At 39.5% G+C, this 16,393-nt stretch overlaps 2 protein-coding genes across 3 annotated transcripts; one reads left to right on the forward strand and one right to left on the reverse strand.

Moving 5' to 3' along the window:
• Nucleotides 1-2,962: 2,962 nt before the first annotated feature.
• lrrc57 (leucine rich repeat containing 57) lies at nt 2,963-10,861 on the reverse strand. The gene is made up of 6 exons (XM_005816501.2): nt 10,733-10,861; nt 7,805-7,984; nt 7,409-7,544; nt 7,057-7,325; nt 5,879-6,064; nt 2,963-4,978 (listed from the first exon to the last, which is right to left on the reverse strand). The coding sequence occupies exons 2-6, from the start codon at nt 7,886-7,888 to the stop codon at nt 4,937-4,939; spliced, it is 717 nt and encodes a 238-aa protein (XP_005816558.1). The 5' UTR covers nt 7,889-7,984; nt 10,733-10,861; the 3' UTR covers nt 2,963-4,936.
• A 534-nt stretch (nt 10,862-11,395) lies between these two features.
• haus2 (HAUS augmin like complex subunit 2) lies at nt 11,396-15,479 on the forward strand. 2 transcript variants are annotated; one of them, XM_005816502.2, is made up of 7 exons: nt 11,396-11,501; nt 12,477-12,563; nt 12,911-13,009; nt 13,538-13,607; nt 13,913-14,045; nt 14,191-14,299; nt 15,210-15,479. In XM_005816502.2, exons 2-7 carry the CDS (start codon nt 12,477-12,479, stop codon nt 15,348-15,350), a joined length of 639 nt encoding a protein of 212 aa, XP_005816559.1. In that variant the 5' UTR covers nt 11,396-11,501; the 3' UTR covers nt 15,351-15,479. The 2 variants fall into 2 exon arrangements, with proteins under 2 accessions (XP_005816559.1, XP_023208893.1); XM_023353125.1 differs by having other exon boundaries at nt 11,396-11,555; nt 15,210-15,478.
• The last annotated feature ends 914 nt before the right edge of the window (nt 15,480-16,393 follow it).

A 16,393-nucleotide genomic window follows, 5' to 3' on the forward strand; every position in this document is an offset into this window, starting at 1 on the left:
TGAAAACTTACTGCACTCAATTCAATAAGCTAGAATATTGTTGAAAATGTAGGAACTTTATCACTAAGTGGAGCACATTATATGGATAAATAATCTATGATGACTTTACACTAATGAAAACATGACATTTCAAATTTAAAAGCTAAAAAAAAACTCAAATTGCCTTATATATATATATATATATATATATATATATATATATATATATATATATATATATATATATATATATATATATATATAGGGAAAGCGTACATGGAACGACATAACCAAGTTGCAGGCATAGTGTACAGAAACATCTGTGCAGAATATGGACTGGAAACCCCGAGATCAAAGTGGGAAACACCCCCAAAGGTGGCGGAGAACGCCAGAGCTAAGATCCTGTGGGACTTCCAGATCCAGACAGACAAAATGGTAATGGCAAACCAACCAGACATTGTCGTAGTGGATAAACAACAGAGGAAAGCCGTTGTGGTAGATGTAGCAATACCAAGCGACTGCAACATCAGGAAAAAGGAGCACGAGAAACTAGAGAAATACCAGGGCCTCAGGGAGGAACTGGAGAGGGCCTCGAAGGTGAAGACCACAGTGGTGCCTGTGGTCATCGGGGCCCCCGGGGCAGTCACCCCCAAACTGGACCAATGGCTACAACAGATCCCAGGAACAACATCAGACATCTCAGTCCAGAAATGTGCAGTCCTTGGCACAGCCAAGATACTGCGCAGGACCCTCAAGCTCCCAGTCCTCTGGTAGAGGACCTGAGCTCAGAGGATAAGAACCACCCGCGGTGGTTGAGAAGGGAATTTTTATTTATATATATATATATATATATATATATATATATATATATATATATATATATATATATATATATATATATATATATATATATATATTAGGATATTACCTAAACTATAGGAGACTAAAGGCTTAGATAGTAATGGTGTATATACTTTGCTATCCTGGATTTTGTTCATGTTTATTGTTTTTACTATCTTTTTGTGACAAATGTCTCTTCATTTGTCTTTTTTTCCCTTATACATTCATATTTCCAATGTTTCCTCACTACACTTCCTGATTCTTCTTCCATAGTTCCTCATCTGATTTCTTTCTTTCAAAAATGTTTATTTAATCATTTTATTTATATATATATATATATATATATATATATATATATATATATATATATATATATATATATATATACTGCTCAAAAAAATAAAGGGAACACTTAAACAGGTGTTTAACACTTAAAGTGTTCCCTTTATTTTTTTGAGCAGTATATATATATATATATATATATATATATATATATATATATATATAGTACAGACCAAAAGTTTGGACACACCTTTTAATTCAATGAATTTCCTTTATTTTCATGACTATTGACATTGTAGATTCACACTGAAGGCATCAAAACTATGAATAACATGTGGAAATATGCACTAAACAAAAAAGTGTAAAACAACTGAAAATAGCCCTTATATTCTAGTTTCTTCAAAGTAGCAACCTTTTGCTGTGATTACTGCTTTGCACACACTCTGCATTTTCTTGATGAGCTTCAAGAGGTCGTCACCTGAAATGGTTTTCACTTCATAGGTCAACCTGTCCTGTCAGGTTAATAAGTGTGATTTATTGCCTTATAAATAGTCATGAAAATAAAGAAAACCCATTGAATTAGAAGGTGTGTCCAAACTTTTGGTCTGTACTGTATATATATATATATATATATATATATATATATATATATATATAGTAAATGCCTTTTTGTTTTTGACCTTTGTAGACCACTTAACTTTATATCATCCTGTATGAAAAATACTCTGCAAAGATGTGTGTATACATGTGGGTGGATGGATGGATGGATGGATGCCTCTAATCTGTTTTAAACGTCCCTGCAGCTGAAAGATATTCACATGTGACCAGAATATGTCCACTGTCATCCTGTGTGTCTCTGCTGCAGCTTCCTGTTGAGAACATCCTGTTTACAGCCACACAATGTCCAGGTTGATCGAGCGTCGGCTGACAAAGAACACGGTTTAACCAGAACATTGAGTGTTGGAGAACACAGAGAGATGGACAGGTCCGTCCAGACATTTACAGAAGGTCTAATGAAGTTCTCCTGTGGAGGTTATTGATAATTTATTTGGGTTCTGATATGTTTTTGTTTTGATCAGTGAAAGTTTATGTCAGAAATATTTTCAATGTTTTAGCTAACAATTAAAAAAACAGTTTGATGTTTAAGCTGATAAAAATAAATCAAAAAGATATTTATTAATAGTGGGCAGTGAAGTATTAGAATTAAAATATGTAATGTGTAAGAATAGTAATCACTCATCTTTGGATTTATGGACTTAATTTAAAGTTTAAATTAACATAACTTCATGTTATTGATCTTTTCCCAGCCTTTTGTTTGATTCACATTCCCATCAGCTCAAGTTTTAATCTCTTGTTTTTCTGGTGAGCAGAATCAAATTAAGCTGGATGGAAAAGAATCTTTATTTGCTGTAGTTTACTTTAACTGGGCCATTACAGCCATGCTTTTGTGGATCAGCAGTTGTAGGTTCGCCCAGTTTGGACCCACGGTTTCCAAAACAAGTCCATATCATCACTCCTTCCCCACCATTCTTGACAGTCAAAGTGCCGTGTTTGTGTTTGGCCAAACACAAAATGTCCACAAGAGCTGTCATTTTTTTCTTTAATAAAAAATATGCTTCCTTTTACCATCTCGCTAAAGAAGTTATCCAGGTTTTGTATTTTGCTAATTATCTTTTTATGAGCCTTAACGTCAACCTGCTGCCGTAGGCCTGTGGCGTTTCAGATGGAGCTAATTATCAACACAAACCTGTCGAACATGTTCAGCTGACAGACGACTCTGACTGGAACGACACAGGTTGTTAAAGCTGGACTCAAAATATCGGTGAGGTTTTAAGAGAGAAAAAATGAAGCATACATTGACTGACTTGTTGAGCATCTGCTTTAATTAAAGACAAGAAAAAAAAAAAAGATTATAGACAAATTTCCCTGGACATGCTGGAGAGCCACTCCTTCACTCCACCTGTTTGTTTCAGCAGCAGAGTACAGAATGCATCTGTTTAAACACAATTACAGAGCAAACACCGACACATCCTGGCTTTAACAGAATATCACTTCAGTTGATTATTTTAAAGTAATAAAGGTAAGTGAAAACACCTGCTTAGTGTCTTAGTTACTAACAGTCATGGTAAAACGGAAGTACACACTTTGAAAAAGCTTCCACAGGCCGTTTCACGTACAACTTTTCCACTTTTAGTTCCGTTCCATTAATACGTTTTATTGTGAATGAACAAACAGAGAGCAGTGCAAACCTGTGGAGTCGGAGGAAAACGGTGGCACGGTTCACAAAGTCCTTCGCAACCACAACTCTAAAAAGACATGCAGAACTCTTCAGTCCCTAAATAAATTCCAGCACAACCAGTTTCATTCAGAAGTCGCCTAATTGTACACAAGAGTCCAGATTTGTGCAATAAAATCTGAGTCTGGATGCAGCTGCTGGGTTTGTTAGAGAGCATTAGAGAACGAGCAGCATCGTGGAGACGCAGCAACCCAGCAGCAGCTCAGGGAGGAAGTTCTGGAGAAGTTAAAAAGCAGGGTTAGCAGAGTGAGGTGGAGGTTCACCTTCACATGCAATCAGAGCCAATTTAGATCAAACTGCATGCATATGCTAGAATGGCCTAGTCAAAGGTCAAAATCAAACAGAATTTGTGGAGTGCTGTTTGATTTGACTGAAACAGAGATAATGTCTCCGTCTGCTGGGAGACCTGCAGCATTCTCCTCATGCTGTGAGCTGATTGGTCGATCACACTTCTTCTGAAATACACTGAGGGTTGAGGCTGTAAAGTGGAAAAGTCCAGGGAGTATGAAAACTTTTGCACTGATCTGGACGAATCCGGGATTTTTGTGCTCAATGCAGTTTTCCCCTCATTGCTTTTCACATTATTTCATCATCTTTGTTTAATAAGCAACAGCATTGGGGAACCTGTGATGTGGGATTCTCCAAAACTAAAGTGATTTAAATCATTGTAATACATGATGAAGTGTCTTTGTATAACCGGATTATCAAATATAAATACATAGCCGATGAGAAAATATGAAAAAATCCATGGAATTATTAATTTATGGATGGTGGGAGGAACTCAGCTGACACAGAAGAAGTCTGGTTCAGAGACTCAAACACAGCTCGACTGTTTGCACATTACATTACATGTTTACGTCTGCCGGATAATAAGAAGCAACACAAACGCTCCCTAAAAGAAGAAAGGATTTAGAGTCCACACACTGCTGGGTGGAGCTTCACGGGGTCACATGGTGGGACGCGCTAAAGATGGTGGCGATTAAATAAAACTGCAAGGCATGAGAGGGGGGGGGTGGAGCGGTTTAATGTTTTTGCTAAAGGGTGAGTACGACGTGATGCCACACTGAGCAGCTGCACTATAAAGCCACCAGACCTCATGCAAGACAAAAACAGCCGTGAAGCGTCCAACATGTCCGGAGCCTCCTGAGCTCTGCCACAGGGCCAGAGTCTCAACATGCAGAGAAAAACTCTGATTAAAAAAACCTGCTGGTTTTTTTGTTTTCTCCTCTTCTGCATCGAGATCAGGACTTGTGAAAGTGCGTGACATCACGTGCATGTCGCTCACCGCTTAGTGAACACTAAAGCCTGGAGGCAAATCCTGGTTAAAAAGCCGCTCTGGATCTCAAGGGGGTCGTATTGAGCCTGCCTCGCCGTCATCGTCCGTCTCCGTGTGTCAGCAGGTCCGGTGTCTGTGTGGAGTGCTGCAGGAAGCACCTCGCTGCAGACCAATAAGAAGGTCCGGCTGGTGCAGGATGGGGGTGGGAGGTATGGTGGGTTACAGACCGACGCCAAGTCTAGAGTCGTCATGGTAGCGGGGATTCAGGTGAACTTCTTCTTGGTGGCAGTGAAACGCTCCATGTACTGATGAGAGAGGAAGAGAGACATGTACAGACCAGAAGAGACTGTGGTAACCTGGCATCGTCTGGAGGTACAGAGGTTGACCCCTGACCCTCAGGCTGCTGCTTTTAAACAGGGTGTTAAACTTGAACTCATAACAGAAGCAAAGACGCTGTGTTCTATCAGCTTAAGGACTCTGGTTCCATCTGTCATGAACATCTTTTGGAAATCTCCTTGTTAAAGTCAGGATCTAGTCAAGGAGACTTTTTAAGAAGAAAAATCAGAATCCTGATTAACTACATTATAGCTGAATAAGTTCTCTCTCACTCTGCTTATAACAGAAAGTGGGGAAGCAAAACATTTCAGCGTCAAAATCGGTACAGGATGAAGTTCTTTAACATCAGTATGGATCGGATAAGTGAAACTAGGTTGTAACAATCGATATTTATTTCAATCTGATTGCCGTTTGTTTATGTGATCATGTGTTATTTGTTTGGTCTTGTGACTGTGTTAGTGACGCAGCACAGGAGAAGCGGAGAAGCAATGCAGTTGGGAGTAGTTGCTTTTACTCTATCAGAAATGTAGGGATATACACACTTCAAAGATATACATATATACATATATATATATATATATATATATATATACATATATATATATATATATATATAATTTAAACCAAGTTAAAGTATGTCCTATAAAATGCAACTTTGATTTGTACAAATATTTCTGCTTCATAACCTGGTGATTTGTTAATTGAGACAGAGAAAGACAGCTTTATAACTTCTACAGCATTTACACATATTCCTTAGAGTTTGTTTAACCATAAATGGATCTTTGTTGAGACAGCTCAATTCTTAACTTGCTTAGAAAGAGTGAAAAAAATACATGGATTGTTAATAGTAATAATAATACTGAGCTGACCTTTTCATATCCCTCCAGCTCTCTGAGCTTCTTCACCTCGAACAGGTTTCCCTCCACGGAGAACAGGGACACCTGGGACTCGGTCAGGATGGACTCAGGAATGGAGGACAGTTCCAGACAGTTCTCCTCCAGACGCAGAACTTTGAGACGGGGACAGCGGGACACTTCTGCTGACAGCACTGAGATCTGACGGGGAGGAGAAAACCTGCTTACACTCCAAAACCCTCTAAGGACTGCCTCATAGGTTCTGCAGGAAGCAGCTGTTATGTATCCCATCTTTAACATATTTATCACAGGGCCTTATGGTGCAGAAAATAATTGAATACTTTCAACAAAATCTCTTTCACATGTGGATACAAGAGCCTAACTTGGTACAGATGTTCCCAGGAGTTTGATTTTTGAAAAAAAAAAACTGTTAGCATGGTGCAGGAAATTTTATTTTATTGTGCTAATTTTGCCAATATTTATCACAGATTAATACTTTTGGTGTCAAATCACAGCCTACATATTTTGAACCATAGAAGGATATACATTTTCTTGATCTCGTGTCTCCTTTTTTCTGGTGGACGTTTTTTCAAAATGGCCACCATAGTTGTAATGTAGAATATGTGTTTGCACTAAACTCACCAGTGGTGGGCACAGCTGACCAAAACGTTATGTTCACTAATCACTAATTTGCTCACTAAACACATAAAAAGTAGGGGAAGCAAACAGTAAACCTCTAAACACATAAGAAAATGAGCGGGGACCAAACACTGAACAGCTAAACAGGTAAAAAAAATTAGCAGAGGCTATTGCTAAACCCTTAGAAAAATTAGTGGGAGCTAACAAAAAGGCAGCAGAAGCTGAAGCTAAACCTCTAAATACATAAGAAATTGAAACTGCTAAAAACATTACTTTTTCTCATATTCATGCAACTTCAAAGTTGCATGAATATGAATTCGAGGACCAAAGTCAAAAAAATAATGAAACAAAGTTAATCTAAGTCATAAATATGGGTAACATTTTAAAACATTAATTGGTTTAAAAGACTTAAAAATGTCCTCCTGAAACTGAAGGGGCTACTGGGAAATATGAAAAACATACAACCTGAGGGGTTAGCATACTAATGTTTCTGCTTGTGTCCACACTTGAAGGATCTCTACAGTAATATGCTGCTCTCTTATTGATAGAGAAACCTGGTTTTGGTTGAGGTTGATCTCGATGGCCTGCAGCTCTAAGACGGCTGCTGGGACGCTCTGAATCCTGTTTCTGGACAAATCCAGCAGGTCCAGCTGCCTCAGCGTTCCCAGGCCTGCTGGGAACTCGGTGAACTGGTTCCCAGACAGGTTCAGGGTCCTCAGGGCCTTGAGCTGACCCAAGGTGGGGGGCAGCTGCTGGATCTGATTCCCATTCAAGCTCAGGGTCTCAAGCTTCTTCAGCTTGCCAATCTCTGCAGGAAGGCCAGCTTAAAGAGGGAAAACAGAAATCTTAGAGGAAGCATGGTTGGAATGTCCCGGAGCAGACACTATCTACCGCTCACTCACTCACTCAGCTTGTTGGAGTTCAGCGTCAGGCTTTTCAGCTGCAGGAAGTTTCCGACTGAGGCCGGGAGAACCTCGATCTTATTCCCGGACAGATCCACCGTCCTCAGGTTGGCAGTGAGCCTCTGGAGCTCCTCTGGAAACTGAAACCAGGCAGACACCAGGACAAGTTCAGAACAGCGCCATCTAGTTTACATCAACGTCAGCATCCCTTTAAAATGCACACTCAGAACTGTTTTACAGCTGTAGCATGACGCTAGAAGGCCTATCAACGATCCGTAAATCACATGACTAATTCATCGATACCCACTGCTTTTATTTTTTGCCTGGTTCTGTTGGAAGGGACTGAACTACTCAGACAAGAAGTGACTTGTTTCCACTTCCTCCCAGCTGCTCCTCCTACCTCCTGCAGGCCTTTGGCCGTCAGCTGAAACACTCCCGTTTTCTGGGAGGTCTCCAGGTGAGACTTCAGCGCGCTGTTGCCCATGTTCCCCTCTGGCTCTGGATGTCCAGCTCACATCCAGCTCACGTCCAGAGGTGGGGACGTTTCCATAGAGCTCCTCCCCCTCCTCCTGGTTAGAAGCTGTTAATGAGATCAGAGGATGAAATCTCTGCAGGACACGCAGTCCACACTGACACCCTCCTCATAAACAGCCGCTGACACCTAATCCTGACTGTGGGAATGAAACACAGTATTGGGATCTTTTCCTTCTTCCCTGATTTGCGGATCCATGTTGGATCGTTTCCAGGTGTAAAATAACACAGATGACAGAAAAAAACTGACTGAAGATGTTCATAATGCACAGATGTAAACATATCACTGATCAACTCTGAGCTAATGGCCTACAAGTGAACTAAACAACCATAAACGCCACAGGCTGCAGTGTTTATGACAATGCAACTGTTTTATTTGGATGTTTGCACAGTAAAAACATGGTGTTATGACCCATTTCTGCTGGGTTAAAACCGAGCTTGTGAACATGAATGAGTTGTTGTCTTTGAATACTTCAGTGCATGTAGTAGATCATGAGCTCACTGCTTCGGGACAGACCCAGCTTTGTTCTGAACTCTGAAAGGTAGCCCTGTTGCGATAACACATTTTGCTGCGGAATAAATTGTTCCATCAGTTGTTGCGATAAATGATAATATTGCTGTTTTGAGACCATTTTCAAGTGATATAATGGTAATGGCAGAATAGTGCGAGAACACATTCTCAAAGATCAATAAACTTTTAATTCCAACGAACATTTAACATTGGAACTGGAAGACATTATAAATATCCTAATTAAATAAACAAAACAACAAATAAAATGGAAACTGAAGCCTCTGTAAACAAAACTGTCCCATAAAAAAAGTGTCTGGTTGAAAGTGTCAAGTGTCTTACAGTTTTTGGTAGAAAGAGAGAAAAGAGAAAAAAGAGAAATCTAGCAAATAGAAATGATGCTTGTTTAAATTTTCATACAATTAACTGATTTATTGCAACAGGACTACTGGAAGGTAAAGAAAAGGGGATTAAAATAGTCTAATTAATTTTTTCTACCTAATTAGAGAATGCATCTCCAATTTCTGTGGACGGGTGAGTGCTGAGTCAGAGCAAAGAGACGGTAGAAAGAGCCAGACCAACCAGCTGACAGAACCAAGATGTTGGGTCTGGCCCTGTCACGATAACAAATTTTGCCGGACGATAAATTGTTCCAGAACTTATTGCAATAAATGATAATATTGTTGTTTTGAGACAATTTTCAAGTGATGTAATAGTAAATAATGGCATAAAAATGCAAGAACACATTGTCAATGATCAATAAACTTTAAATTCTAATGAACATTAAACACCGGAACAGATAAACAACAAATAAAATTAATAATGAAGTCTCTGTAAACAAAATTATCTATCAAAAAAGGGATAGTTGAGACCAAAACACCAGGCTGAAGACTTTTATCATTCAGTGTTTAGTAAGAAGAGAGAAAAAAAGATAAAAACGGTAAATCAAGCAAATGAAAATTATTTTGTTCCTTTTCATTTATTATGTGATTAATTGATTTATTGTTTATTGTGACAGACCTAGCTGGGTCAACCAACCTTTGATCAACTTAAAATCTGACGGTCAGTCACGACTGCAAACTTTAGTCTTCCATCAAGATAGTTTTTAAATTTGCCAATAATTTGGTTCTGGATTTCAGAAAGAGGAGCAGTGCATACAGGCTGAGCCACACAGTAGGATCTCTATCAAAAACTGATATTTAGAAAACCAAAAATATGTGTGAAAAAGCATAACTTTACAGAGAGATGAGTTGCACAAGTCAAATGTTAAATTGGATAAAGATAATCTTCTACAAAGGATGATTAGGACCTCTGGAGAAAAATAAAAACAATTCTGATGTCAAAGCAGAGGAGCACCAGGAGAAACCAGCTTCACAGACAGATGTGAGATGTGCAGGAGAAGAAACTACCTGGAAGAACATGACGATTTAAGTGATTTTATTTTTATTTTTATGTGGCTGTAGAAATCAGAATTCAAAGAAGAAGGAAAAAACTGTTTTTTAGTGGCTTTACTCTTCTTCCAGGACATTCATTCTTAATTCCACTCACGTTGGTTTTGTCTTTCACAACTAAAACATATGATCATAATTACATTGATTCTTTTCATGACTCGATCCAGAATAGTTATTGAATTTACAAATAAAGTATAAATATGAGGATTCCAATGAATATTTTCATTATCTACTGCTTTGAATAAAGCGTCATTTTTAGGCTTCCTATCAAAAAGAATCTCCCCTCTCAAATTTTCATAAAATTGAGAGCAAATATATGTAACCTAATGAGACTGAGGAACATTTTCTTTTATGAATAAATAGATGTTAAACTAGTTAATAGGTCCAGTTAATCATGTAAGATTTTGTGAGGTTTATAACTTCGCTACATACTGACACATGAACTATTGGTCCTCTTTATTATGCCTATACATTCACTATTAATATTAAGCAAGAATTGTCACCGTTTTATTATCATAAATATAATAATCAATGTTATGCTGACTTTTATTGTTGCTTTAGGATTTTAACTAGCACCAGTTAAATTGTGCTACACATTGCTGCTTTCTTTTGTTGAACTTTCTTTTGTTGAACTGCCATAGTTACCAGAACACATTAGAATGCCACCGAAACACACATTAGTTTCCTGCCAGCAGCTCAGGCCCCTCCACTGAACCACAGCCGCCTGAGCTCCATGAACCCTCTCAGCTTGGTGTTCCGTGTTAAAGTCTCTCTGCTCACAGATTACCGTGACGTGACCCTGCAGCTAACTTCCGGGAGTTCGGTGTTGTTAACTCACCTCGCCGTGGATTCGGAGGACGGTTCTGGTCCGGGTCAGTAAACTGAACTCTGATCGAACCGATGAAAACAAGTTCAGTGAGGAGGATCAGCTGAGGGCGTCGCTGCTTCCGAATGAATCTCCTCCTCTTCCCTTTCCGGCTTCTTCGTCTTCCGTTTGCAGAGTTAGTTTAGTTTTTGGTGTATTTCTGCCACCTATTGGGCTGGAGTGGTAGTGCTCTAACTGTGACTCCATCAGTACTGCGTGGACAAGGATATGGAGGCTTTTGAGAAAAAAAGATGAAAATAAAGTTCTACTCTTCCATCCACTTCAATTTAATTTTACTCGCTTCTTATTCTTATTTTAATTCTTGACATATTTCCTCTCCCTTCGTCCCCCGGTTCAGAACCATCATCCTAAATATCTTGGTGAAAAATAACTTGTATTCATCAGCTCCTGAATAAGAAATCCCTATAAAATGGATATAAGTGGTTAAAATCGGCCCCTACACTAAACACTAGCACTCCACAGGGCTCTGTGCCAATGTGAAATTATAATAAAATAATGTTCATAATAATTTTGAAAAAACCATCGAATCCACAAAAACTAACTTTTGTTTGAGTCCAACAATCAGACCAGTAGGGGGCGGTGTTGTTTTTCTAAGATGTTTACCAGAAAAGAAGAAACTTGGCGGCAAAGCGCTCAGATTTGAGTGGAAAAGCCACAGCCGTCCTCCGGTCAGACAGAGCGGGTCGGTGATGTGGTCGGTAGCCTGAGTAACGACGGGAAGGTGAGAGCTTAACCTTCAGCTGACCTCCGGTTCATCCACCCCGGAGTTTCCCAGGTCAGAGACAGTCTGTCTTTGAGATCTGTTGAACCAATAGCTGTGATGCATATTTGGAAGATAAAAACCTCTGAAAGGCAGCAGACAATGACAGAGATATTCATGTCTTTTGGTTTTTACTGCTTCGCACTTTGGTCTTTCTGCCTGTCCTCTTTAGAAACCGACCAAGCCTGTTCAGATCAGGATCAGACAACATCCATGTTATCTTTCAGAAAGTTTCATTCCCATCCGTGGACTTTCACAGCTAGAATTATCGTCTGTTGTTCTCATTACACTGATTATTTTGCTTCAGTTTACGTTGTTATGATTTTACATGATAAACCCACCACAATAATACATAATTGTGTTTGTGAAACCTCTAAATGAAATCAAGTGCAACTAATTTCAAAAGTTACCTGATTAGTAAACAGAGCAAAGCTGTGCGTCATGTAATCTGTATAAATCCAGTTGTTTTGTTTCTGGCCTCTTAGGGTCATTAGAGATCAGTAGAGACCAAAACAGCTTCATGAAGGCCAAGAAACACAAATACAAACTAAAGGGAAAAGATAAACCTGCAAGGAGCTGTATGTACATGCAAAGTGCAAAATTCAATTCTTCTCTTAGCTGGAAATGGGTGTGGCCCTTTTTATTTATCTGCTTGAAAATCGTTTCCTCGGAGCTGCTGTTATAGTTTTCTCCTGCGTTGTAAACGTGTACGTGTTACTTTTTTTTTAGTCCTGATTATATCAACATAAAGGTTGTTTGGTTTTTTTTGTCTTAGTTGACCACCAAACCCTCCCTCTGGAGGCCAGAATGATCCCTGTTGGAGGTTAACTGGGCAGAAAATCCAGCAGCATTCAGACTGATGCGTTCGCTTCCATTAGCTGCTCTTGAGATCTGCTGTATTAATAATGTAGTTGAATGTCCATGTTTCACTTCCAGATGCATCAGTGGGATTTGTCTCCGTTCTCAGTGACTCCGGCCGCGAGTTTGCTGTCCAGATGTGTCTCTGTGGGAGCCGCGTCCCAGGTCAGGACGCCATGTCCTCCTGCCGTTATATGAATTATTTCCTCCTGATCTTATTTCCTACTTATCCCCTCATTAAAAAACAAACATAGATATCAGATGAGTTAATTTGCAACATATGAGCACAGTTTACCGATTCACTGTGTGAAATGTTTTGTGATGGAGCAACATGTCACACATGAACCTGTGCAAATATGTAAATAGAACCTTTCAAGATTGTTTTTAAATGTGTAAGCAGGAAAACCAGACATTTTAGTCACTTTCTACATTTTTCTCATGAATCCAGATGTGTGAGTTATATTCGATAGGTCAGCGCTCTGGAGTGACATCTTGTCTCTATCTCCCCTTAGGATGAAATCGACTCGGCCTTTTCTGAGCCGAGTCCCGTTTTCTCGGCCCGCCTGCGTGAGGCAGAAGAGCTCATCAGAAAGCAGAAGCGGCTGGATGAGGTACGCCTCGCTGTGATCCCACTCACTGCTTGTTGCACTACATCCTAAAGTCCTGGCTGCACTGATTTCAGTTACAATCTAGTTGTTCTAATCAGCACAGAGTGACCACTTTATGCACAGGATCTAATTTCTACGTAACAACAAGGTTTGTTGTTGGGGCTGAAACGATTAATTGTGATGAATCTATTATTTAACTTATTGTCTGCTAATTTAGTAATTGATAAATCATTAACTGGACAAAAAAAACCCTCAGAACAAGTTCAGAGCAGTAATTAAGTAAAAGCTGTACAAAAAAAGCTGTACATTTTGCATTTAAGATACAAAAAGTGTTTTGTTTGTAAATATGTTCTTTCCTGAACTCCTCAAGTAGCTTGTTGATGAGCCGATCCGACTTTCAGGAAGGAAAAGTCCTGGTTTACAGAGAAAAATGACGTCTCATTAAGCGAAAAAAACCCAACAATTTCTGTCCTTTTGGTTCTTCAGGCTATAACAACTGTACATGTGTTCTGTCCGGTCCCACTGATCCAGGTGCAGCTGCAGTTGGAGCTGTTGAAGGTGGATGAACAAAGTGCTGACGTCGCCCACGGATTCCACCTCGGTGAGTCTCACTCTCATCCAGCTCTGTCACAAACTTTTTATTTGAATCTGAAATCAGAATTAGACTGACTAGACATGTCGTTATGGATCAGGCACATAGTCACCGTTACCCTATCTATATTTTTTTTTTCAATGTTGTGACCAATACAGATATGAATGTTGGATCAGTCATCTCTACTTTTTAAAAGTGCTTCATGAGAAATCCAGCTCCGTTTGTGACATGACGGAAACCAGAGCAGTCACATGCTTGTAATCAGATTTCTGCTGATGAACCCCCCCAACCCCGACTCCTCCTCTCTCCATCAGGTCAGAAGAATGAGAAGCTGCAGTTGCTTGGTAACCACCTCCAGGGCATCCTGAGGGAGCACAAGGTTCTAAGACAGAGGCTGATGCGACCGCTGGCTCGCACCAACCTACCAGTCCTGGCTCACCTGCACGCGTAAGACCTGACTGTTTATAACAAGAGTCGGTCATCTGGTGTCTATACTGACCTGGAGAAAAGTGTTTTTTTTCTTCAGATAAATCAAACACATTTCTTTCCCTGCACCGGTCAGCTCCAGCTCATGTCTTACTCTTTGCTCCAGCTCTGTGGTGGACTCCATCAGGCTGATGATGGACTTCATAGGATGTCTGGAGGAGAAGCTGAGATCTACCCACAACCGAACCACCAGAACCGACTCTCTCGCCCTGCTGGTCAGTTCCGTCACAGACGTGGAACCACAAACCGTAACCCGGTATTCGTTTGCGGGATGTCAGTGCTGAACTTCTTAAAGGGGCAGTAACATTTAAAATCGACTTTTTTAGAGCTTTACATCATGTTATAACGTTGTTCCCTTATCAGTAGCATACCAGGAGTGTTGCTTTAATTTTTTCATGCATGTTTGAGAAATACTTTAATCTCCATGGCAAAATTCAGCCGTGCAAAACGCCTGGTTGGACTTAGCTCCGCCTTTGAGACGCAGCTCCTCCTCAGCTACAGCTCTCCCCCGTGACGTCCCCATTCAGCTCCTTCAGACTAGCCAACAGCAATTGGCAAACACCTGGTGGAACTGTGCATCTGCAGAGCTCATCACAGGAGTCACTTCTCAGAGCAACACTGGTAAAAACGTTGCTAAAGGGTTAGTAGAGGAGCCATGTTGTGATGACTTCCTGAAGGGGGAGTCTCAGAGCAGGACTTTTAAAGAGACAGAGACCCAGTTTCACGGCATTAAATTAGAAAGTCAAATTTTTTTTAAGTCATATTTGTTATACGCAGCATTTCCTTAACAACTGAAGGTAATAGTTACTTAGTTATGCCATAAAATGGCACTAGGTGCCTGGAAAACACATAATACTGCCCCTTTAAAGACGATCAGTCTGGATAAATGAAAAGAGTGTAGGAAAGTAAATAGTGTTTTATACTTTTCAGTCCATTTGTCCATCCATTCTTATCCGTTGTTCCAATAGTAGTTATCCCAGTCAGATGAGCAGTAACTCTTGGGGTTGGCTCAGTAACAGACACATGGGAACATTTGGAGCACATTTAGCATAAAACATGTTCTGACCACAGTCTGCAGGGACATGATCATTCTAAAGTTAGTCTCTCCCTGTCTCTCCTCTCCAGGATAATTCGCTCGCCCTCCTGCTGACTATGGCTTCAGAATCGGAGATGTTGTTCCACAGGATTCAGCAGTGGAGGTCGATCAGCTGCAGCCGCCCAGGAGCGTCTGAGGCACAGACTGGTTCTGAGCTGTCTGCTTCCTGAGGACTCAGTGGAGCCCGCTCTGATGAGAACTGGACCTCAGTGTCATCTTTCTCATAATATTGTAACCCAGACTCTTCAGATTTGAATAAAGCACACTTGAATTATACATAAGAAAATCTTTATCTTTTAAGTTAGTCTTTTTTTTTTCTTTACAATTCAAGTTTCCACCATTTGTTAACTTTCTCTGTCAAGACAAACTGGCTGATTGACCGCAGCGCCCCCTCTGGTGGATTTGGGTGGTAAGAAGATCATGTGTGAACTTGACAGGTGGGAGTTAAAAGTATTGGATCTAAAGTTTGTTGTTAATTTTCTAAATTTGTAAAAAAAAAAAAAAAAAAGTTTTGTTTAAAAAATACATTGTTGGGCCCTATTGATGAGAAGTATATTTAAAAAAAAATGTTTTTATTACCTTGTCTTATGTTGCTTAGATAAATATTATGTTGCTTTGTTTATTTTTGTTTATTTATTTCAGCAATTATTACGACAAAGATCCAACTTTGACACTAACAGCTGTACCTTTTGTGACAATGACACTGAAACAACAAACCATCTTTTTTTCTATTATCTGCACACTGCAACATTTTGGGAAAACATTCGGTACTGGATCTCAGCAAAACTTGTAATTTTTGGCAGCGCCCTCAGAGACAGAAGAACCGACCTCAGACTTGACAACCTGCTGATCCTTGACCAAATTCTTCATCCACTCCTGTGAACGAGGAAATAGAAAACCTGACTTTTCAAAAGCCAATAGACAATCACTTCAGAGCCTTAAAAGTGATGAAAAGCGAGCACAGCACGGAATACAGCTCTTTAACACCTGTAATGAGCTGAATTTATTATATGAGAACTATTACCCTTTTTTTCTTTTTGCTTTTGTCATTTTTCTTTTTCCTCTGTTTGATGTCTAACAAATTATATATATATATATATATATATATATATATATATATATATATATATATATATATTTTTTTTTTTTTTTTTTTTTTTTTGCAGTCATCTTATAATTTTATGTGCTTTAAACCTGTAAGTTCTAAGACTTC

Source organism: Xiphophorus maculatus, chromosome 19 (assembly GCF_002775205.1).
Source record: "Xiphophorus maculatus strain JP 163 A chromosome 19, X_maculatus-5.0-male, whole genome shotgun sequence".
NCBI classification, from domain to species: Eukaryota; Metazoa; Chordata; class Actinopteri; order Cyprinodontiformes; family Poeciliidae; genus Xiphophorus; species Xiphophorus maculatus.

What these genes read in the sequence shown, in the direction of transcription:
- lrrc57 (XM_005816501.2), bottom strand. Translation starts at nt 7,888, where the DNA reads ATGGGCAACAGCGCGCTGAAGTCTCACCTGGAGACCTCCCAGAAAACG. An exon ending in CGGCCAAAGGCCTGCAGGAG is followed by an intron (nt 7,545 to 7,804) that starts GTAGGAGGAGCA and finishes GCCTGGTTTCAG; the next exon opens with TTTCCAGAGGAGCTCCAGAG. An exon ending in TCAACCTCAACCAAAACCAG is followed by an intron (nt 6,065 to 7,056) that starts GTTTCTCTATCA and finishes CCTCCCCGTCAG; the next exon opens with ATCTCAGTGCTGTCAGCAGA.
- haus2 (XM_005816502.2), top strand. Translation starts at nt 12,477, where the DNA reads ATGCATCAGTGGGATTTGTCTCCGTTCTCAGTGACTCCGGCCGCGAGT. An exon ending in CTGTGGGAGCCGCGTCCCAG is followed by an intron (nt 12,564 to 12,910) that starts GTCAGGACGCCA and finishes ATCTCCCCTTAG; the next exon opens with GATGAAATCGACTCGGCCTT. An exon ending in GTCCTGGCTCACCTGCACGC is followed by an intron (nt 14,046 to 14,190) that starts GTAAGACCTGAC and finishes TCTTTGCTCCAG; the next exon opens with CTCTGTGGTGGACTCCATCA.